This window comes from Podarcis erhardii (genome assembly GCF_964252035.2).
Source record: "Podarcis erhardii genome assembly, chromosome: 4".
Taxonomy (NCBI): domain Eukaryota; kingdom Metazoa; phylum Chordata; class Lepidosauria; order Squamata; family Lacertidae; genus Podarcis; species Podarcis erhardii.
In genome coordinates, this window is record NC_138508.1 from 70,729,247 (window position 1) to 70,753,202 (window position 23,956).

At 38.9% G+C, this 23,956-nt stretch overlaps 1 protein-coding gene across 1 annotated transcript in view; it reads left to right on the plus strand.

Annotated features, from left to right (window-relative positions):
- Positions 1–23,956, plus strand: part of ANOS1 (anosmin 1) — a 93,841-nt gene that overhangs the window by 38,108 nt on the left and 31,777 nt on the right. The window contains exons 3-4 of the mRNA XM_081858696.1: positions 18,343–18,405; positions 22,495–22,717. Coding sequence (XP_081714822.1) covers positions 18,343–18,405; positions 22,495–22,717 — 286 coding nt within the window. The remainder of the gene's footprint in view (positions 1–18,342; positions 18,406–22,494; positions 22,718–23,956) is intronic.

Sequence of the window (23,956 nt, forward strand, 5' to 3'; positions counted from 1 at the left end):
CTTTCCCCATTAAGGAATTTAGGGGAGTGTATCCCCATTTTATCCTCCCACAAGCCTGTAGGGTAGGAGAAGGTGAGCATGAAGTACTTAGCCAAGGTTATCCTTGTATCTTTTCTGTGACAACAAGATCTGTAACACTAATAATAATAATAATAATAATAATAATAATAATAATAATTTTATTTATACCCTGCCCATCTGGCTGGGTTTCCCCAGCCACTCTGGGTGGCTCCCAGCTGAATATTAAAAACACAATACAGCATTAAACATTAAAAACTTCCTTAAACAGGGCTGCCTTAAGATGTCTTCTAAAAGTAAGGTAGGTCTAGTTGCTTATTTCCTTGACATCTGATGGGAAGGCATTCCACAGGGCAGGCGCCACTGCCAAGAAGATTCCCTGTAACCTCACTTCTCGCAGTGAGGGAACCACCAGAAGGCCCTCGGTGCTGGACCTCAGTGTCTGGGCTGAACAGTGGGGGTGGAGACGCTCCTTCAGGTATACAGGACTGAGGCGGTAACTTATACATATGAGATCAGTATTTTAGACAAACTATACAGTTAGCATATACTGAAGAATCAGATTGTTTCCAGCATTATCTCAGATAAAACTGAAAGATACACACAGCTTTGTGAAGTGTTAAATTCTGAGTTTCACAATTTCTTTTAAAAGAAAAAAGCAACATTTGTATTTAGTTTCGATGGGTGAACAATTTCAGCTTGTTGGACATAGAGCTGTTTAACACCTTAAATAGAAACCAGGATGAAACTTGTGTCACTTGGAACAAGAAGCTTAGTGTGTTTGGACATCTGTCATGGCAAAGTCAAGACTATAAAGTTGTCAGACCTTCTTTGACCTTTTTGCTCCTTTATTTATTCTGATGATTTCGGTTTAGCACCTATTTTCACACTTGATATTTAAATTGCTACATGATATACTGCTTTGTTTGATAAGAAGGCATCCTAATTGTTGTTTACTATCTGGAACAATTAATCCATTTTTATTTACTTAAAAGTCACAGACCTTTTAAAAGTATATGTGTTTAATGCCTGCTTTCTTACTTCTTCAAATACAAATGATTCTCATGGTTGGGAAATTTTAGGGTCATGGTCAGTCCTTTTTCATGACCTCATTGAAGCAGAACATTATGTGCATCAGCAGTTACATGAGCTTCACTGTTGTACCCAATTTGCACATTGAGTTATATTCTATCAAGCTTGTGGATAACATGATACTGTGTCCTTGTTTGATTATGGATCACAGTTACTGTGAATGCTGCAAGAACAGTAAATAGAGCCTGGAAGAGCTGTCAAGTCCCCACTCCCCCTTGCCATGACTTTTCAAGGCAATGTCATGTAATTTTATCTTTGCCTTGTAGTAAGAAAAGATTTAACTGTGTTACATTGAGCTTTTATCGCTCACAACCTAAAAATGCCACTTGCTGTATACAATACAAGTGAAAAGACACTTGCTACATTCTTAAGAACTTAAAAGAAAATAAAATCAATGGATGCCCCTTCTTTGTTCTTGGTAATGGACAGAATTAACCCAGTTACTTGTTTCTTAATGCTGCTTGAAGTATTAGCATTCAGAGTCTTTGGGGATCCCTATTTGGCTGAACATTAAATAATTTTAGTTTGGACTTGTCTATTTTTGCCGTTTGAAATATTCTAAAGTTCAGATATCCACAATTTATGTAGCAGGGATCTGTTGTTAGCAATTTTCTATACACATATGGCTGTTCTCCAGAAGTCTTTTGATCTTGTGGCGCAAGGCAAAACTCATGCCATCTGAATTGTCTGATTAATTTTCTGTTAGCTCATGTCAGCATTTTTCATGCCATCATTAAAAGTACTTACAGTATTTCATATTTTGTTGATTAAAGGTATATCAACACTATTAGTAATACTCTCATCCACAGCGAATGGTTGATCATGCTCATGCTCAGAAGCTACTTGAAGAGGTGTATGTGCAGTATTCACAACATTTCTTTTCACATATTTGCCTCCCTATGTGATTAAAAATGTGCATTTAAGGAATATCTCTTGGAGAGAGATGTACTGAATGCTATTGAGCTTGTCAGATTTGAAGTCCAAGGCCTGATTTGTTCTCCAGTTAACTTATTCATACATAGCACCTTTTTCTGAGCCTTCTGGGCCAAGGTCCATATGCATGGTAACCTTTTAAGGGGAAGTGATGTGTGTAAGTTGAATTATAACAGATCAGAAGTGATGATGTGATGTGTGTGCTCTATGTGGAGGTGATCATGGGCCTTGGAGGTGGAACATTTCCTTAACATGTGATGCCGTATGAATGGGAAATGAGTGTGCCTTTCATCCATGTTTTTGACTCAGAATGCTAGCCCAGTGAGCACATAAACTGGACCTTGGAGTTGTGTTTCAACTTACAGTAGAAATTATTGATTTGTATTATTCAGAAGATATTTGGAGAAGTTCAGTGGCGGAGCACATGCTTTTCATGCCAAAGATCCCATATTCAATCCCCAGCATCTCCAGGTAGAGATTGGAAAGAGTCTTGCCTAACACAAGAGCCGCCACTACCAGTCAATGTGGACAATGTTGAGCTGGATGGGACCCACTGTCTGACTCAGTAGAAGGTGCCGTCCTTTGTTCCTGGTCCCATTTTTACATGTTTGGCTAGAATACTGAATTTTCATAAAATAGCATAATTAATAGCGCATGCTTACGTTAGCATGATAATATCTGCCCACAGTAATATCTGATGGTAAGAATATGACTCTGCTTCTAAAAAGGATCTGCAGAGATGTAAAATTTTCCAGTTGTTCAGTATGTTCCAATAATTGAACATGGGGAATGCAATTTCCATGGGTTTTGTTCTCACTTGTGCTTCTGGATTAGTACCAGGTAAAATCCGTTAGGAAAGTGTTAGGTCCATGCCATACTCTCTTAGGGGCAAGAAAGGGTAACCATTTTATTATGTTCTGCTTGGTCCCCTGTTCCCATCTTTGCTTTTTCCATATGAGATCAACTGTTTGAATCTAGCTTCACTTTTGTCTTCCTATTTTAACATTTTCTGGCTTGCAAATGTTCTTTTTTCAACATTTACTCAATAGAACAAAAGGATCTGCCATTGAGAAGATACTCTCATTTCTATATTTAAACCTTCAGTCATGGGGGGGGGGGGAAGGTGAAATAGATGTGTAACTTTGAAAAGTACTACTTTGGTTTGTGTTCTGTGACTCAACTGTTTTTAAAATGCCCTCCCCCATCCACCCGAATAACTATTCCTTTGCTGAAAACATGTGTGCTCCTGATGAATGTCCCAACTGTAATACCCACATATTTTCTCTCTGCTTCAGAGAAACCCATACGTCTTCCATTTGCAAGTTTGTAAATTTAAAATTAGGCTGAAGCAAACAGAAATGTAAAGAAAGTATAATTTATTTGCCCCTGACCACCTGGAACAGCAATTGTGCTGATAAAGAGACTCAAAGGATTCATGAAATAAAATCCCTAAATGCCAAATGCTTTAAAGCTTTGCTTTTTTTTTCTTGTTGCCAATCTTTCATTGTAGTCAGTGTGAGTTCTTAGTGTGAAAAGGAAGTTATGACCTGGCAAACATTTACTGCTCTGTAGATATTCTCATGGAAGCTTTCCACAAATCCAAGCAAGGTGAAATTATTTAAGTAAGAAATTGAACTGGATTAGAAGGCTATAAAAATCAGGGCATATTACTCCTGAGATGATATTGTGTTTCATGTGTTTCATGTTTTATTTTCCAATTTGGCTAAGGGATACTGACTTTCAAGAATCTGAACATTATATTTGGTAACGTCGTGTGTGGGAAGCAGTGGTGTTTTTCTAGAAAAAGAGGTGTTGGAACTCACCATGAACATCTCCCTTGTTCTCTTAGAATGACAATGGTGCCCACCTGAGAGGTGCCAGAACTGAGTTCATGTGAGTTCTCCCTGAATAAAAGCCCTGGTGGGAAATATTTCAGAACAGAAGTTAAACATATGGTGCACCTATATTATAAGGAGTCTGTGCTCTGGCTTTACATGCTTGTGTAAGGTGCAAGATCTGCCTAATAAACAGGTAAGGCAAAGTAGAGTTCAAAGGTGGAGAGGAAGTTCATCTAGTGGAAGGAAGAACTGGGAAAACTGAAACTGGTTCTCACCTCAACCCAGGGCAGGAGGGCTCAGAGAAGCTCTTGAAAGACTTCTCTATGAGGGGGACATCATAGCTTGGATTCAGCATCAGGAAGGTTGAAACAAGTCTTGTGGAAGTTTCCTAGTGAGAATAAGAGGAGTTTGATTTTTGATTCTAGTGTTGCACTAGAAGCAAGGCTTGGCTGCTGCTAAGGAAAATCAAGGAGTGGCAGTTTCCATCAGCAGAAGTTTGTGAGGCAGGTGGTACTGTTGCTATTTACCCAGCCAGGGATGGGGTGAGGAAGCAGCAAGGCCAGGGGAGCTATGGTTGGTATCAGTGGTTGGCCTGCAGGTATGTGCACACTTGTGGGGAAGCCATCAAAATAGAACTCTCCCAACCTCCATGTGCTGTGTCCTGGTGAGTGGCAGTGCTACTCCCCATAGGAGGACACCATTGCCACTCCCTCATATCCCACTGATTCCCCACATGTCCCTCTTCATTTGTATTTCTAAACATTCAATTTCCCACCTTCATCTACCCTTTATGGCTTGGTGGGCCTCCCCCCCCCTAAAATTATGACAGTGATAGTTAAAAAATGTTATGGCAGTACATGTTATTAGGCTTATTAGTAATGGTTCTCTCAGCTTGCTCTGGTGTTACAATGCTTTGGGGTGTGTGTATGTTGGTGTTGTTTTTTAATGAAAACACAAATTATCCCATCCACCTTTTTCTTAATTCTTTCCCTCCCCTGTGCTCAAAGCACATAGCAAGATGGCAGCCAAGTGATACATAAAATGCTTATGTTTTCTTTGCTAAAATCCCTGTGGTGCAAATCTGGATTTTGCTTTTTTTATTTGGAATGGGACTTGGAAGCTTTCAGACAACTGATAAATTTTGGACACAAATTTTCTAAGAATGGAAATTGGATATACTATTCCATGAATAACAGGAAATGTGCAGCCAGCAGAAGAGCATTAGAATAGATCTTTCTTTGTGGTGGGTGGCTTTTTATTTATTTTCCCAAATATTAGTGCCAAGCAGAAGTTTGTATGACTCTTACAATTCCAAAAGATGCTTAATGCTGGTATAAGTTTCTTTGCTGTGCATAAAAACCTTCTGATTATTAGCTTCAAGCTAACTTGGATATGGTGAATCTGTCAATTTTGGTTTCTCATTTTACAATCTTAAATTTAGTTCTTCATATTTCCACAGCAGTTTGTGATTAAAAAAAAAATAAAAATAAAACCCCTCATAAAAACTTGGGATTTTAGTGCAGATTTCCCCCAATAGAATATATAGTGTACATTTTTGTATGCAATTTTGCCTTTATATAATTTCTGCAAAGCAATTTCCATAATAGAATGCATTTTTGTATCTTAACTGTGGTTTAAGTGTGCATAAAATGCATGTATTAGCAAAGCATTACAGTTTTGAGCACAGTACTTGCCAGTAAAACTGCACTGCAAAATCCAGGAAAATTCCAATTTTAAAAGATCAATGTGTTTTAGTTTGTGTATTGCAGTGATGGCTAAACTTGGCCCTCCAGCTGTTTTGGGACTACAACTCCCATCATCCCTCGCTAACAGGACCAGTGGTCAGGGATGATGGGAATTGTAGTCCCAAATCAGCTGGAGGGCCAAGTTTGGCCATCACTGGTGTATTGGTTCAAAAGGTGCAAATTAGGTAGTTTCTCATTGAAATGCAAATAAGATCAAATTTGTCCCCGATTCCTAGTGAAAACACCCAGATTTGCAATATTAAAGTTTTGACTTGGTCTCCCACTTTCATTCCTGCTTTGTTGTAATAAGCAAAGCAGCTCTATAAGCCTGGAACAGTGTAGAGGGAAGATATTGGCTGTGTCTTCTTGATCCTCCAAAAGGGCTTTGGCAGTAGAAAATGAATTTAGTTTTTTGTGCAACTTGTTCATCAGTTGTCAGCATCAGTGACTGGAAAGGCCTCCTGTACAGGCCCCCTGTACAGTTGGCCAGTAATGTGAAAATACAGCCGCTTACCTAATATACTATATTTTTTGCTCCATAAGACGCACCCGACCATAAGACGTACCTAGTTTTTAGAGGAGAAAAACAGGAAAAAAATATTCTGAATGAAACAGTGGATGTATTATTTTTTTTGGTACATGCTGTGGCCACAGGCATGTGATTTGATGGTGAGTTTGGGATAGCCCAGTGCAAAAATCCTGAGAATCCATGTGGATCCATGCTTTGTAACCATGTTTTTGTGCCATTGCGGCCCCACAAAACAGTGGATGCGTGTTTTTTTTGTGCAGGCTGTGGCCATGGACATGCTATGTGATCTGATGGTGAATTTGGGGTGATCCAATGCAAAAATCCTGAGGATCCAGGGGCTTTTACCTCCCCCTCCCAGGCAGCCTCGTCCCTTATCTCCCTCCCGATTGCTTGTCGATCAGCTGCTTCCTTTCAACACCCACTTCCCTCTTATTTGCCTTAGTGTCTTTTCCTTAGTTGAAGCAGTTTTTTGCTCCTCCTTTTCTTCTAATTTCTCTCCTTGTTGCTTGTTTTATTATTTCTGTCTCCTCTCCTTGCGAGTTCGCTGTCTTTACCTCCCCCCCTCCTCTGGCAGCCTCCTTTAGCCTTTTCTCCCTCCTGATCGCTTGCCGATCAGCGGCTTTGTTTCAACATCCATTTCCCTCTTTTAAAAAAAGAGAAAAAAGAAAAAAAGCATGATCTGCTTTTCGCCTCTGGGCAATTTGGCTCCAGGGACCACACATTCACTCCATAAGACTCACAGACATTTTAGGAAGAAAAAAGTGCATCTTATGGAGAGAAAAATACGTTAATTTGAAAAAAATGTGTTTTGCTACATGTGCTTGTTGAAAAGACACATATACAGCAGATAATATGTCTGTAGTGTTGTTCACTGCTTTTTTCCTGATATGCTGAAGTTAATAACTAGGACATTGCATGGGGCAATAGGGGATTAGTGTGCCTGTGATTGTAAGTATACAGCAGAGGTCAACCAAAGATGTTGAAAGGGGAGTTTTTAAGAGGCTGAACTGGAGCACACTCTGAAAAACTGGAACACAATGTCATGAATCTTGGTTCTTACCTCTTCCCTTCCTCTTTTGACATTACTTTAATGAGCTTTTTAAAAGGCCATTTCTTAGTTCTTGTAGCCACTGTTATAACACTCCTTGTTATACAAGCTAAATTGCCCTGAAGCCATGGCTGACCATTTGCTACCTGCCCTATAGGTCAGTGGGTATTGTGATCTTTGGGGTGTGAGTGTATGTGTGCAAAATGCATACATGTGAAGACAGTATTGCTTCTCCTAATGCTTTCTGGGGAGGACTGTTTGGGCACACATGTTTCAGTATGTGTGTCATGCAAAAATGGACCTCAGGCTTTTTTAAGGAACATAGGTAGCTGCCTTATGAGTCAGACATCTGCTTTGTCCACCTAAATAATGTTTGTAGTGAAGACTTCATACTTTGTCAGTGTCTTTCCAGCTTTTCAGAAAGTAGTCTTTTTTCCTAGAAGGACACCTTTCCATTTGTTCTAGAATTGGGCTGCAGCCTGAAAAGATACCTCATAGTGTTGCAATATGAACCATCTATCTTTAGTGGAAATACGTTGGCATTGCATTCACACGTAGAGCTAACCTAATACAGTGGTACCTTTTGGTTAAGAACTTAATTCGTTCTGGAGGTCCGTTCTTAACCTGAAACTGTTCTTAACCTGAATACCACTTTAGCTAATGGGGCCTCTTGCTGCGCTGCTGCTGCGCAATTTCTGTTCTCATCCTGAAGCAAAGTTCTTAACCCGAGGTACTATTTCTGGGTTAGCGGAGTCTGTAACCTGAAGCATCTGTAACCCAAGGTACCATTGTTTAATTGGATTTAATCTTCATACTTAAAAGAGAACTTTCCAAAGGGCTGAGCATACAGTTGGCAACATCCCTTGTGCTTCACTTCCCAAGCACTTGACAGTCAAGTCGAGTGATAATGACTTCATGTGACTGACAGGTGGATTGACCCACCCTTGGGGTCCCTTTCAACTCTACGGTTCTATGATTCAATCGTTCATTGAAGACCTGTACACCTGTGAAAGTGGGGGGGGGGGACATTAATGGTGGAAGATTTCTTAAGCAGGAATGAGGCATATAGCTCTAAGCATGACAACTTTTTGATAAATCTCTGTTTTACGTACTGTGACCATTTTTAATTCTAGAGCAGTCAGTAGTAGTTTTAGTACATTCTTTTGGGAGCCACAGTTAAGCTCTATGAAAGATCCACTTGTTAACAAATGCCAGAGGTTAAATTTACAATCCCACAGTGGAGTGCATAGGCCAAGTGCCATTTAAATTCTGCATGCATAATAATTTATGGTTTTAAATTGAATTTATTCTAACATTTCTGCAGAGTAGAATTTTGTTCCACTAATATTGATTCTATTGCATTTGTTAACAAAAGGCTGTGAAATTCAGAATCCAATACCTGTTGTTTGATTTAAGGTTGTAAGCACACCTACCTGGACAAATATGTCATGGAAGGATTAGAGAGCACATCAGTCAATATGCTAAAGAGGAGTTTAATTGTCTCTCTGAAATAAGAACAGAGCAGACACAGGAAATTTCTGACTCCTTTCAGTTTCAGCTAAGTCCAGTTGCATTGTAAGCCTCACTGAAGTAAGCTTACTTCTGAGCAAACTTTTGTATGTCCTAAAATCATGCAAACTTACATGTAATCAGGTCAACTTAATCTAATGAGTTCCATGTAAACATGCATAAAAAGGTAAAGGACTCCTGACAGTTAAGTCCAGTCGCAAATGACTCTGGGGTTGCGGTGCTCATCTCACTTTACTGGCCAAGGGAGCCGATGTTTGTCTGTTTTCGGGTCATGTGGCCAGCATGACTAAGCCACTTTGAATCCTGCCCTGTAAAATTTAGTGTATCATGTCAGTATATTGATCAAAAAGCCACAGTTCCATAATACAACAAGGCGCTGCAGTGTAAAAGTCCAGACAGAAGGTTAATATGTAGTGAAACTAACCCTGTGGTTTGTATTGTGTTGGATTCCAGCTAATTACATTTAGTTATATCTTAAATTGTGATTGTTTAAAACAATAAATTTATGGTTTGATGTACATATAACATCCCTGCCAGTGTATTTTTTTTTTAATGTCAAGAACACACAAGATATTGAGTAGATATTTGGAGATAACTTAAGCAAAAGTGATACCATCTAATTGACACACATGAATTTTCTGCTTGAGATTAATCCCTAACTTCTTGCTGATTGTACAACTATTTTAATAGTTTTTCAGTAGCTGAAAGAACATGAAAACTAATACTTTGTGTGTTCAACAGGTCTTGGATTTCTTAAGTGCAAAACATGTTTCACATGCTCAGTCTATTGACCATAGACCTTTTTTGAATTACAAATTATTTGCAGCTTGAAAGGCTGTTGTTTGTGAAACACAGGCAGGGAATGCTAATTTAAATCTGTGTAAGCAGCTCACTACTGCAGATTGTGTAGCCTGTTTTTACTTTACCAGTTTGTTATAAAATGTATATATGCACATGAAAAGTATGCGCTGTAGATTGAGACAGCTTTATATCTTGTTAAAGAGCTAAAGCAGAAATTAGATTCTGTTTTCACTGTAGCTCAAACAGTGCTTAGCTAATCAACTGGCTTGTATGCAAATGTGCCTAGAAATAATTTCCTTGTGCAAAGAAAAGTAAAGGAGCTTACTTTCTTTATTCTTATGCAAATAAGTGGGCTGCTGTTACACAGGCCATCCTGTAACTACTTTGAGGAGACTGATAAATCTATTACAGTAGCTGTCAACAACAGTATCTGCAACAGGCACAGTTCAGCCAGGCAAGTAACAACTCTGTTGCTGTACAGTTGCTATTGTCTCTTCAAAGCATGCACCATGCTATTCCAGTTAGAGATGGTACCCCATCTTGTTTCTATGAGCTTGCATGTCACTTCTGAATTTTGTCCCTCTGTAGAATCTTGTGTCTAGGGAAAAAGGCATCTTCAGATGTTCTGTTACAAAATGTTTGCTTCCGCTGTAGTCATGTTTTTGGTACAATCATTACCCTTACCTGGTAGTTCCTGCACATGCATGCTTATACATGGTCTATCATATTCCTGCATTATCATGCTAATAAGAAGTAAAATAAATAATATGGGGTGGGATTTAGATTTAGATTATCTAAATCTAGATGATTAGAACCATGTCAAAACATTTTGAAAGAGGAACAGCAAGAGAGAAATGGGGTGGAAAATTTTGGATCCCCCCCCACTCCAATGTATTGATAGATTCAGGTTGTGTAGATCCAAGTGAAAATGATCCACATGGTTTCCAAAATCTGGTCGAGTGATCTGGAGTCCTAACAGAGTGGCTTCTGAGGAGAAGACAGTTGGAGAGAAGCTGGTTAGTTAGTGTTCAGTGAAAATGTTCATGCAGAAAGGTCTTTGGATTCAAGCCCTTCTCCTCTCCAGTTCTTTGTGACTTGTTATTCTCTGAAACTGTTAGCATGCTACACCAAACTATGTGATCCCATGATCCCATGTACTTCTGGATAAGATATTGCAGGGCTTTCCTCCTGTCCTTCTGTGTGCTGTGCTGTGAGCTAAATTATAGTTTAGCTTAGCATGTCATCCAGACCTGGCCTCATGGTTTGTACCACTCCGACAAAGCTTGAGCTGTGAACCAAGAGCCTTGGTTTTTCGCTTAGAGTACATGTGAACTCTGCACATGTTTCTATTTTAATGAAATTGCTGCAACTGACCCCGAGCTCATGATATAGTGATGGTTGTCAACATAAATGAATAAGTCACATGGTCATTGAGGATGTGGTTTGTTTTGGCTCCGTATGCATGATGTGCACCATCTGTTTACAGTTTTAGGCTTTTTGCACATTATTGGAAAAATGTTTTAAATATAGGGTTTTAATCTGGCCTGGTAAAAAGCATGGCTTTGCAAGTAACGTTTTATTTACCACTTGTGGGCAGCCAATGCTTACAGTAAGTGGAAACACCTCTTGTTATTATGTCAGTTGGAGAACTGTTTTAAACAGCTGGGCAGAAATGTTTAAACCAGGGGGTTCTCAAACTATGGCCGCAAGCTTCATTCATATGGTCTGTGGCATACCTATAGATCTGTTAATGAAAATGGGAGATGGCACACCAATCACATTAAATATATTGAATTCCCCCCAATAAAATAAGAAATAAAAGAAGCAATAAAATTACAATTAAAAAGTCATAGAATGCCCACTACAATTGCTATGATAGGCCATGGACAGCCAAGACACTTAGAATTTTTAAAGTGGTGCATGGGGGGAAAAGGTTTGGGGACCACTCGTCTAAATCATTAAAATAAAAAAGCCTGAAAGTTACTCTGCAGAGCTTATATTTCTAGCAATATTTAGGAAAGATTGTGTTTTTGAATGGAACATGAGAGATGATAGAACTTCTGAAATATTACATTGGAACCCCCCCCCCCCCGCAATACACACACTACATGGAATCCCACCTTAAATTCTATTCACTATGCTGAAAATAACATGATATTTGTTACAGTTTGGTTTCATGTGAAATGACATTTATAGACGACGTGGCATGGATAGTTTGGAAAATTAGCTTAATTCTGCAAAGAGATTTATTAAATTATAAGGCAAAAATATGAGCAATGGAAGCGTTCCATAATCTGATAGATATATTACATTTTAAGGAGAGATTGCTTGTTACTTTTATAAAAGATAGGTTTATAACCTGAAAGAAGGGAGGACAGTCTTATTTCTATAAATATAAACTTAATATTTATGAAAATAAGATTTACCCTCCCTTTTAATGCTTAGCATATTTTCATCCGTGCCCTGGCCAGCAAAGTAATTGTGGAAGCATACAACACAGTTAAGGGTTTTGTTTGTATTCCTGCGTGGAAAAATATTGGCCTCTTAGATTTTTCTCTGTGATAAATTTGTCCTAATGTCTTTGAAACTTGGCAGTTTGTATAAGTAAGTACAAACATTGTAGCCTGTAAAGTTGAGCATCATTCTTTTGGGTTAGTGGTAACAGAATTAGTTATGGATATTATATCTCATGACTCTTCCATGGTATCCTTTTGAGTGGTTTTTGAAATGTTTTTAGCAATTATTCTTATGGATTGTAACTCCTATTTAGATAATTCTAGCTTTATAATGTGAGTATTTTTTATGACAAATCTTATTTCCAACTATAATGGGTAAGAGCTGTTGTTAATTTTTTTAAATAAAAATAATACACTGGGTTGTAGGAGATACACAGGTTTTTAAAAGAGCCTAGAGAGAATAAGCATTAACTGTTGAATAATTATTAGTGTATTCAGTTTCTTCTCCCTGAATATTTGTTAACGAAACTTGGTGCCCAAGTTTGAACAAGGCTTAAACTTGGCTGTTTATAGAACAGATTCAAAGTTGGCTATTGCTGCTGTTGCCATTGTTACTGTAACTTTCCAAGCTTGGTCTTACTGCAGCAAGCATCAGTGCTCTGTCCCTCTCTCCCTTTAATCTTTCATGGTCTACAAAATGCTTTTGGTTAGTGAATCTTAATTGGCCACTAGAGTTAAGATTCTGTGATTTTTGTGTGTGTGGTTAATTGTAGGACTTATTCCCAATGCTAAGCCCAAAGTCAAATGCATGGCTTTTCTCACAGGCTAATATTAAACGAACAGCTCTGGACCTGATGGGCAGGCTAGTCAATGCCTACAGATGCCTTTGACATATTCATTGACTGTTGCTGAATACAGAAATTGTCCATAGCCATTTGTTTTGGGAGTAAATTTAGGAGAAACCAAGAAGTTCTGGATTTTTTCACCCTGCTTTTTTACAATACTTGATACATCTGACAGTGGGCAGGTTTGCACATAACGCTAAGCCTAAGGAATGATAGAAGTTTGTCAGCTTGGCTGGAATTAAGATTTTGCCCCGCATCCCTAAGAACTGGTATAATTTGGTAAGGCAGGCTGAGAACTAGAAGAGGTTCCAGAAGGCAGAGAAGGGAAAGGAAGGGAAGGAAGACCAGTCAAATGGTGGGGCAGAGTAGCAATAGCAGGGACACCAACTATAGGGGGCTCTGGGTTCCTGAACACCCACAATTTTTTTTTATTGCGGGTGCTCAGCACCCACCCTTCAGGGCCCTCAAGGTTTCACAAGGCTTTGGAACCTGATTTCCAGTGCACCGGAAGTCAGGTTCTGAGGCGGGGTGGTGGTGGTTCATGACGTCATGACATCACATGCACTGGGCACCCATAACCGGGGGCTCAAGTTGGCTCCCCTGAGCAGTAGTCTTAAAGCAAACACCAGAGGAAGCAATTAGTGGCGAATACCTATTTGGCCATAGAATCATAGAACTGCAGAGTTTGAAGGGATCCCGAGGGTCATCTAGTCCAGCTCTGCCACGAATCTCGACTAAATCATCCATGACAGATGGCTTATATTAATTTATATGTTTAATTTAAGAAATACTGCTTATTATTGAATCCTTAATGTGAGGTGATGGTTTATTGTTGTTGTTATTATTTTATTTATTTTTTAAAAAATAAATAATATTTTTATTTAATTCTTTATTAAAGTTGGGAATAAAAAAATTAGAAACATTGAGAACCACCTTGTGAGGGCTTTCCTTAAAAGGCAGCTTAAACGTTTCCCCAGTAAATGTACTCCTGCTAATATTCTGAGGAATCTCAGGGGTTGTTGCTGTGGGAAAACAGATGGAAAGCAGTATTAATATGAACTGTAATCACCTTCCCCTACAGCCCTTTTCTGCCATTTCCTCTATAATGTAGTAGCCACAATGCAGTACTCTGCTTTCCTACACTGCAAATGTCAGAAAATGTCATTTTGAAAACCCATAGAGTTCACATACCAGTTCTTGTCCATACCAGCATTGCTCCAGTTTTTGGGAGGGCCAGTATTGGTGTGACAAGAAGCTACATTGTGGCCTCCTCCCACATGATCTATGGCTTTTGATCTTGCCTTCATAGCAGTGGAAAAACCTGCTATGCAGTGCCTGCCAAACCATGGAAGTAACATGAGTCAGGGACCTTAGTAAAGGGCTGTGTGATTTTAACCGTGATCCTTCTAAGCAAGAACCATATCAACCCTTAAAGTAAGGAACAGAAATATAGCAACGTTTGTAGTGCTAACAGTGTTTAAAATGCAGCTAGCTGAAATAGTTTCACAGTAGACTCTAATAATTAGGGCCTAATTGATTTGTGCACCCCAAGGGAGAACCTAAATTGATCTGTACTTCACTTATATTGGTATAATGGGAACAGAATAGGCCTAATTTCTTTAGTGAGGAAGATCATTATTAAGAACCTTGCATCGCTTTCCTTGTTTACGCTTTCTCTTTCCCACCGCCATCCCAGCTTGGTGAAGTACAGATGCCTGGTGCCGGAATGTGGTAACCTGGCCATCAAATGGGCCTCACAAAGAAAGCCCTTTCAGGTCTTTCAGTGAAACAACTATTGCATCTTATTATAGCGTGAAATTAGAAGTGAAAAGCCCTACAGTTTTTTTGCTATTTAGTAATGCGGAATATGTCGCCATGGATGGCAATGGTAGTGCTAGAAAGAGAAGCCAGAAGCCAAAAAGAGAAACCTAGTAGCAGTTCAAACAAAGACGGTCCCTTCTCTCCCTGTTTCTGACTGTTCGGTGGTCTGTAAAACTCAAGTTCTGTAGTAGAAGCTGAGCTAAAATATTTTGTTGCATCTCCTTCAATAAGGTGCGCAAATGTGAGTTTGCAGTAGAGGATAAGAAGAGGAATAATCTGATGGCAGTTCAATTCTAATAACTAAAATATAGGTTGGTTGCAGTTTTACAAGTTAAGCAACCACTTTTACAAAAAACAGAGATTTGATGTTCTGACCATCTAATGCTATAACTAGATGGGGTTTTCAAGAAGGCAGGATGAAGTTATCTGAAGCCACCTTGTAACAGCTAGAAATGGAAAACTTGCCAAGTCACTATCCTTCCATAGTTTTAAAGTACCATTTTCATTTCCAAAAAAAAGCTAAATATATTTGTTTTCTGTGCGCTTTTTGTACAATGCCAATAATGTTCCCTGAGGACTTAATTAAATGTAGTAAAGTAATTGTAACTTTAAATAACTGAATTATGTGGTAACTGAAGCCTTTTGGAAGTTGGTGGAGGGGGGGGGGAAGAGATTATTGTGGTATCTTCTTATGTTTGTTTTGCAGATCACGAAAAATAACCTCAAATGTTTTAAATATATACTTAATAAAAATACTGACTAAAACAGATTTAGGACATAAGCTCTCTCTTGCACAGATCATGTGGAAAGGCATTCTAAGGTTTGTGGTATCACACTGCTGGCTATGTCTTTTGGTTTTGCCTGTTAGCAGAGTAAAGAAAGAGATTTCAGAGAAATCTGAATAAAGAAAATAGATTTCAGAGAGGAATGAAACAGAGATAACTGAACAAGAACCTGGTATATCTTAGCTATAGCTTAGCTAACATGTGTGGTGATTGGATTAAGTGTGAAGAGACTTGGGTTCAAATTCCCACTCAGCCATTAATTATTATTTTATTTTATTTTATTTTATTTTATTTTATTTTATTTTATTTTATATTTATTTATTTATTTATTTATTTATTTATTTATTTATTTATTTATAACTAAATTTATATAGCTGCCCCCCCCAAGACATTATACGATTGGCCCAAGAAACAATCTCCCTGGATGATCTTGGTGCAGTCACACTATCTCCTCCTAAGCTGCCTCACAAGGTTGCTGTGAGAATAAACTGGGAGATGAGCACTATGAATTCTTCCTTGAAGACCTTAGAGACAGGGCCAGCCCGCCCATGAGGCAAGGTGAGGTGATTGTTTCAGGCAGCAGGTTCCACAGGGGCAGGAGACCCTGATGTAAATTATTTATTTCCTCCTCTTCCTGATGTAGAACTTCACTCTCAACTTCTTCCCTGGTTGGAAGCAGGCTCCATTTTGCAATTCACCAGAGGTGCCAACATATTTTTGGCTGGCCTTACTTTGAGGAAATATGACATGCAAATAAATTATGTGCAAGCAAGAAGAGCCATGGAATTTGTATAAAGTGTATTATTTATAGGAAGTTGTAGCCCCTCCGCTTGTGAAAAATGGCATTTTAAATTATTGTTCCTTAATCAATGCTTGCTTTTTGCTTTGATACGCATGCCTTCTATGGATATCAACAACTTGACAGGCAATAAAAACAGTAGATAGTGGATTATAGCAAATGTAATAAAAGGTTTCTTTCCAACTAGCTTACCATCAAGACTCTCACTCTGCGTCCTTTTTGTGTTTATGTTAATACTTGCATTTTTTATATATATATATAAAATCTAACCCACGAATAAAAACAATGTAAATCTAATCATATGTCTCACCCTTCAAATTTAATGACCATTGCAAATCCAAGGCCTAGATTTCTTTCAAAAGTGGCATTTCAGTCATCAAATGGTTTCAAGCAGCATTGCCTGTTTTCCCAGTATACATGACAGTGTTGCCAAGTAAACCTTAGCTGGAACTAATTGACTTAAGACTCTAGGCTTTGATTATAAAATTTCCCCTTCCCACCAAAGGGTGGTGCTCACTAACCAAAAGTCGCTTAAACACAGTCAGATCAGATTTGCACCCACTAACTGTTATTTCACTTAATTGACTCCCCTCCCCCGTTCCCCAATTACAGCTGTTAGAGTTTGCTATTTCCTTAAAAACATATTCAAAATGGATGCTTGAAAAATCTGGAAAACAGTCTCACAGATCTCCTACTTTGAGCTTTATCAGAGGCTTCATAATCACCACATGGTTTTTACAGAGAAAAATGTTAAGGTGATGTGGTTATAATCAGGAAAGATTTTCTTTTCCCTCCAGGAAGGGTTCACAATCATTTGTTAATGTTATTAAGGAACAATTGGAGTTGCAGAGGAACTCGTAATGGGAAAGTATCTCCAAAAGTTTGTATCATGTACTCGTGACTACTACAAGTGTTTTGTATTAGAAGGTGCAAAATATCTAGATGGGAAAACTAATGGCCCTCTATATGTTTTTGGACTACAAATCTTCAACCATTGGCAATGCTGGCCAGTGCTAATGGAGTTGGAGTCCAACAAGATCTGGAGGGCCACAGTTTCTTCACTGCTGATCAAGAAAACTCTGTTCTGATCCTGGAAACAATGATAAATTTAAGTTGAACCACAGGTAACTTGGGCTTTTGCTGCAAGAGTAGGTGAAAGAAAAAGCTGTCTCTGACCTAAGGGTCAAAAGCTGCTGGGAGCTTGCACTTCCTTTTTCATCCTCAGCTGCTAGGTAGCCTGAAAAATTAGAGAAGGAAACTTTGACAGATCAGAAAGGTGAGCAGGGACAGTTCAGAGTAGGAATATCAGAAAAGCCCTGCTGGATCAGACCAAAGACCTATCCAGTTCTGTATCCTTTTCTTGCAGCAACCAACCCAATCCCTATGTCATGCCTTTTAGTACTGTGTGACTGGAAAAATTGCTTCCATCTCCTCTCCCATTTCAGTTCAGGACAAATGGGCTCTATTGCAAACTGGTAGCCTTGGGTGAAATAAATGGGTTTTTACACATGGAACACTTGTTTCCTGTATAAATGGAATATGTGACTGAGGCGGAACTTTTATAGAAGAAAGTACAATTTGATATCATGGGTAGGCAAAGTACTATCATACTATTTCATCTGTTAATACTCTGTAGAAATGATTTTCTCTATCTTCCTCTGATGTCTCTAAGCTCTGTAGAATAATCAAGTGCAATGGAGCTATAATTGGAACCCTTGTTAAGCAAGCATGTTAATGGAACGTGGGCATAAGAAACAGATGCTACTATAGAGGAAGAGTATTGGAAATGTTAATCTAATAATGGTTCAGAATAACTTCGGTTATGTGACAGATGTAACGTAAAGTATTCTGAATGTGCTGCTAGTTCCCTTTAATATGAAAAGAATGTTGACAGCACGTTCACAGTGCTGAGCTCCTTTTAGATTACATCTATCTTTAGTCTTTGCTCGGTAGCTATGGAACATGCCTTGTCTTCCTGATAAACTCTGTTAAAAATTTCTTTTATTGATGCTTCCAATAAACAGGCTTGTCTTGTAGGCTGAACAAGTTGAGACATATATATATTCCTGACAGTTTATTTATTAATTTTCCCTTCTTTTTAGTGTCTGGAGCCCTGCAAAGAATCCTGGGACTTGAAGAAAAACCATTGCCAAAGTTTTTGTGAGGTATGCCATTTCTAAAGACCTCTTTTTAAAATTCTGTCCTGTATATTTCATTCACACTATTAAATGAGTTTGTTTGATGACAGCGAACTAACAAATAGGATATGTTTTCTATTTCCAGTAGCTGAATAGGACTACAACTGATCGATAACCATTTTGAAATGGTCTTCAGAGTCTTTGAAATAATTACTGTCGTATCATTCTATGTTTCCTATCAAGTTGTTATGTGTCAATTAACTTTTCTTTCTTGGGCTGCTGTCTTATATGTACAATTGCTGTATACATGAGTTATCAGTGTCCTTTTTCCTTTTGTTGCTGCAACAGCAAGATGTCTTCCACATTTGTTTGTTTATTTAAATGCTTAAAGTAACCTACTAACTTTTGATTGACCAATTCAAATGTGCACACAGTCATGTGATACAGTCATCCATACAGCACATGGGAAATTGTTTGTAAGCAACTGTACCTCAAATTCACTTGCAGGTGTTGAAGTCCTACGTTATGGTTATGTTGGAAGTTGGCTTACTGATATGGAAGCTGTCCACATGCAAGAGGACTTCAACATGAGTGTACTTTCAAACAAATGGCTTTTCATGTGCTTTTTGAGGTGGCCTAGGCCTGTGAGGAGGGTTGTGCAGTGTCAGAAGCATCTAGACTCCAGGAATTGGCTACAATGCACATCTTTCTGCTACTCCTTAGCACAGTTTCATTCAGTGGTAAATGCAAAATATATGTCAGTTATTGATGATACACATATGTAAGTTGTCATCCTTCTTAGCAAAAGCGGTGATTATGTGGGCACAGATCTTTTCCTTAGAGAAATCTCTGAGACATGAACAACTGTGTTTGGCCTGTATTAGAGCTATAGTATTATGTGAAAAAACCATCCCAAAATAGGTACAGTATTATGGATATGGCCTTCTTATCATGTGAGCACAGTACTTGTTCATGGGAAACAAGCTGTAATATCATAAGCTCACCAGCTCTATATTCCTCTTAAACAGGTTGCACAAGTTCACTCCCATAACATTGTTTACCTTGAGGCATTATGCCAGGTTCCACTGTGGGACCTAATTATAGTCAACATTGTTCACCAGTACTGTAGTTAAATATGATTTCAGCATGTCTCTGTTGAACTATATTACATTATTGGGCTGAACACAGCATGAATTTGCAATGGCTTAGTTGCTGTTGTTTTTGCTTTTGTCCCTTGGGTTTAAGGAAATGGCACTGAGCTTTATTTTATACATTTGTGCTCCACTTTTTCCATAGTTCAAGGTGGTTAACAAAGCACTACAAAAATGCATATAAAAATAGGGGAATAATAATATTAAAACTCTTAAAGTAATATATAAAACCAGATCCATAAGACGAACTAAAATTCCAACAAATTTTGCAAGCTTGATGTTTACAACTTCATCAAGTTTTAGGTTTATTTGACATACATTGTAAATTGTTTTTAAATTATGGCAACTCATTTTTAACAGGGCCTAATGCACAGCTTTTAGTAGCAACAACCAAGCTACATTGACTCGGTTTCATTTAAACTAAGTGGGATCTTGTGTTCTTTAACTCCCTTTTTATCAGTGTAAACAATAACAGATAGGTTTTTTAAAAAGAATTCTTCCTAGCTGCTTCTTGTGTCTTAGCTTCTGCATGAAAATTATGTAGCTGAAGTGCATAGCAATAGAGGCATCTGCCACATGTGTCTTGATTATCATACTTCAGTAGAAGGGAATTAAAAAGCACTTTGCTTGTGTCTTAGCTTGGGTAAAAAGTGAATGAGGTGCATAACTGTACATTGGCAGGGATAGTGCAGAAGATTCTTTGAGATTGGTGGTTTATATTGTAAACTACATTGGTTAGATTCAATCACAGACATCCAGTTGGCTATCACATATCGTATGTAGATCACCCTGATGGACATATCTAATGTTTATGTAAAATGTGGATCCTATTTCTGTCCACTGCATGATAGGGAACATCATGCTATATTTCTGGTAAAATCTGAAGCAGGAATGTAGTAGACTTTGGAACTATAAGACAGAAATAAGTTACACTAGGTTTTTAATTTAAGGGCAGATGTTTGTATTTATTTTTAAGTACACTTGCACTTACAGGATAAGAGGAATCTTAAATTTTTTCTTTATTGATTCAGATGTCTGGATATGTAGCAGTAAGGGAGGTTTGTTGTGTAGAAAGTGGGCTTCAGATTTTGTAACTTGGAGATTACTTATATGTCTTTAAAAACAAAATAAAGTATCAACACACCCCTTCTGGAATCCTATCACAAGAATAATGATGAGCTTGACAAGGATGAGCTATAATATGAAGTTGTTATGTTTGTGAGATGTTTATTGAGTAAAAGGAGTTGGCTGACTGGGAGAATAAACACTTCCCACTTGTAGTTAGGATCTGCTAATATCCCTGTTTAATTAGTGATTTTGAGTTTGAAACTAAGCTTGAAACTTAAAAGGCTGGAAGTAAAAAGTTGCATATTTAACAGTTCACTGAAAAAATAAGTTGTGAACTAGGGTGAAGAACAGAAGCTTCAAAGGCATATTATGCCTCAAGGGACTAGAAAAGATTTTTAATTAAGTAGCTGAAAATTTGTGATGTTTTATATAGGCACATACCCAGACATGTACACCTGCCCATTTCTGATCACAGACATAAATCAGAAAAGCAGGTGCATTTTGTTTCTATTAACCTCTGCCCTTGTCAGCTACATTCACAAATCACAATCTCCTTACCCAGCATTATATTTGAAAGCAACCATTTATCTATGATCATGGTTCCAAAAGAGAGAATAAGTTAAGCAAGCTTAGAGTTCTTCCCCAGGCTCTGTTCTCCATGGATGATCATTCTAGACTTTCTAGCTCTGCCAGGCACTGTAGCCCATGGCTGCCATAGAAAGGCAACCAGACTGCAATCTCTGATGATATATGGTGAAATAGTGATTCAATAAATGTAGCTCTTTATCTCTCCATACAATCAGAATGGAGGCATTCTGAGCTCTACTGTAAGAACAAATGCTGTACATTTATTGTTGATGAGTGATATTTCACTAAAGCACAAAATGTGTTGTATAAAGTGGGTGTGAGTGTGAATGTAAGAAATGATGGGATAGAATGTGCAAAACAGCAAACACTGAACTAAGGCCACATTACGGACAAAGCATCTGTATCACAAACTTGATTGCTGCTTTTTCACAGGGAAGAGCTGCAGTGGATGAGGGTTGGAACATAGAAAGGAATTTTCATCCTTTTCTTACTCATTTCTGGTCCTCCCCCTCTTTGGAGTTTCAAAGACATGTTTGTGACAGGAGCCACAGTGAGTGGGTAGCAGGAAGTGGCTTAGGGGGCAGACCAGTTCAAGGATTAAGCACTTTCTGTTCCTTCTGCTATTTTTCTGCTCCTGAAGCTCCCTTTTCATAGGAAAAGCAGTTGGATTTTTGCTTCTTGTATATGAATGCGACACAAAGCTTTGGCCTAAGAAGAATGAAATAAATTTGCATATACTCATTTGCAAATACAGTAGTTTGCAATGTAGCCATCAGTTCTGCAGTGATTTGTGGCTATGGAAAGCTTTATATATTGAAGACCTGGCAGAGGCAAATGGTTTAATTTAGTAAGGGATGATGATACAGCTTCAGAGACATCACTATTCTGTATTTTGCCGCTATTGTTCAGAAGCTATAAATCTATATGAATTCTCAAGGCTAGACCTGTAATTGGTAGCAGTTGGTTGGGGGTGGGGTGGGGCCAGTGGTGCTCACCTGACCTCCCATGCCACTGCTTACCAGAAGATGTAGGGGGAGGCAGCAAGGATGTTGATGTGGTATATTTGCACTGGTGGTGGTGCCATATTAGCTCCACTGTTGTATTTGCCCCATGCCAACCTTGTTGCTGCCACTCCCCCTATGCCTTCTGTCAAGCAGCAGAAATGCAAGCAAAAGCAGGTCAGGAGACCTCTGCTGGACAGCTACTGCCTGTAATCTGAATGATCTTTTCAGCAACATCTTGGAAATATTTCAGCAATATTTGATATTCCTGCTGAAGGCTTTGTACAATTTTCTTGTTTTCCCTTTAGCCTCTTTTCCCCAAGAAGAACTACGAATGCTTAACTAGCTGTGAATTCCTCAAATACATATTGTCGGTGAAGCAAGGAGACTGCCCAGCACCTGAGAAGGCCAGCGGCTTTGCGGCTGCCTGTGTGGAAAGCTGTGAGGCTGACAGCGAATGCTCTGGCGTGAAAAAATGCTGTTCCAATGGATGTGGACATACATGCCAAGTACCAAAAAACTTATACAAAGGTAGAGATTGTTTGTAGGCATTTATTTTGGAGCCCATGGCAAATAAAAGTAGTCTATTGCATATTGTAGCAGGAGTGCAAAGTGTGTTGGAGAATGGGAAAAGGGTTGGGGGAAATGAAATAGAGGTTCATAATTCTTCCAGGCCCATAGGTCTGCCTACAGAATACAATTTAGTACGTGGGTTTTCATACTCCCTGTCCCATCTAAGCACTTCCGGGGCATCAATCCCCCCCCCTTTCTCTGTTGCTAGATGCATGATTAGTCATTGTGTGCAAACTCGGAGGGTTAAATCAGGGACTGACACAAAAGTCCAAAGGAGGTTTTAAAAAAGAAGTTGAAGAGTGAACATTAGTTTGTGTTAACAAGGGTTAACATTGGTGGGGTCATTATGACAATCTATTGAAGCTAGCAAGGCTAGTTCATGCATGTGGTGGTAGGAGCTGGAGAAAGAGAGTGTGAAAGCAGCTATTCTAGATCATTTGACAGTAGTTAAGGGGTGGATGTGGTTACTTCTGCACCTCCCCAAAAAACAACTGAAGAGTTTTAAAAGTGCTTAGTGGAATAGAAGTGTGATGGCTTCCAATGTTCAGTTGAGCCTTGTTCATGTCTTGTCAAAAGGTTTCTTCAGGCTAATGCTGGAATTACTTTATACCAGAGGTTTTCAACCTTTTTGAGTCCACGACTTCCCTGACCAACTACATTCTTTCTGTGGCACCCCTGTGGGGATCAGGAGCCCAATTATGTCACCTCTTCCCTGCAGAGCTGGGAGCCTCTCACCCTTTTTTGAACACCTGCCCTTGTGGAGTGTTCCCTCAGACTCCTCTCTGCTCCCCTTTCCTTGTGAGTCCTCCGGGCAGCTGCTGCTGCTGCCCCTGGTCTCTGAGCTTCCCCCACCCCGAAAGAGGTGCCTCCCAGAGGCACCATTTGCCTGTGGAGCTTATAGCCAGGGCTGCTGCAATAAACAGCTGTGCAAGCCTTTGGGAGGCAGAGATGCAAAAGGGCATCACAGAAGGGAGGGAAAGAAAGAGGGACACAAGCTAGTTTTGCCCACAGCATCCCTGACCATCATTCAAGGCACCCCAGGGTGCCATGGCACACTGGTTGAAAACCACTGCTTTATACCTTCTAACATTTTTGGTGAAAACAGTTGTGTTTTCTTCCTCATAAATACCTTCAAAGTCAGATTTTACATGACTGCACTTCTTGCTTTTAAGTTTATTGCATCAGAAGATTATAGTT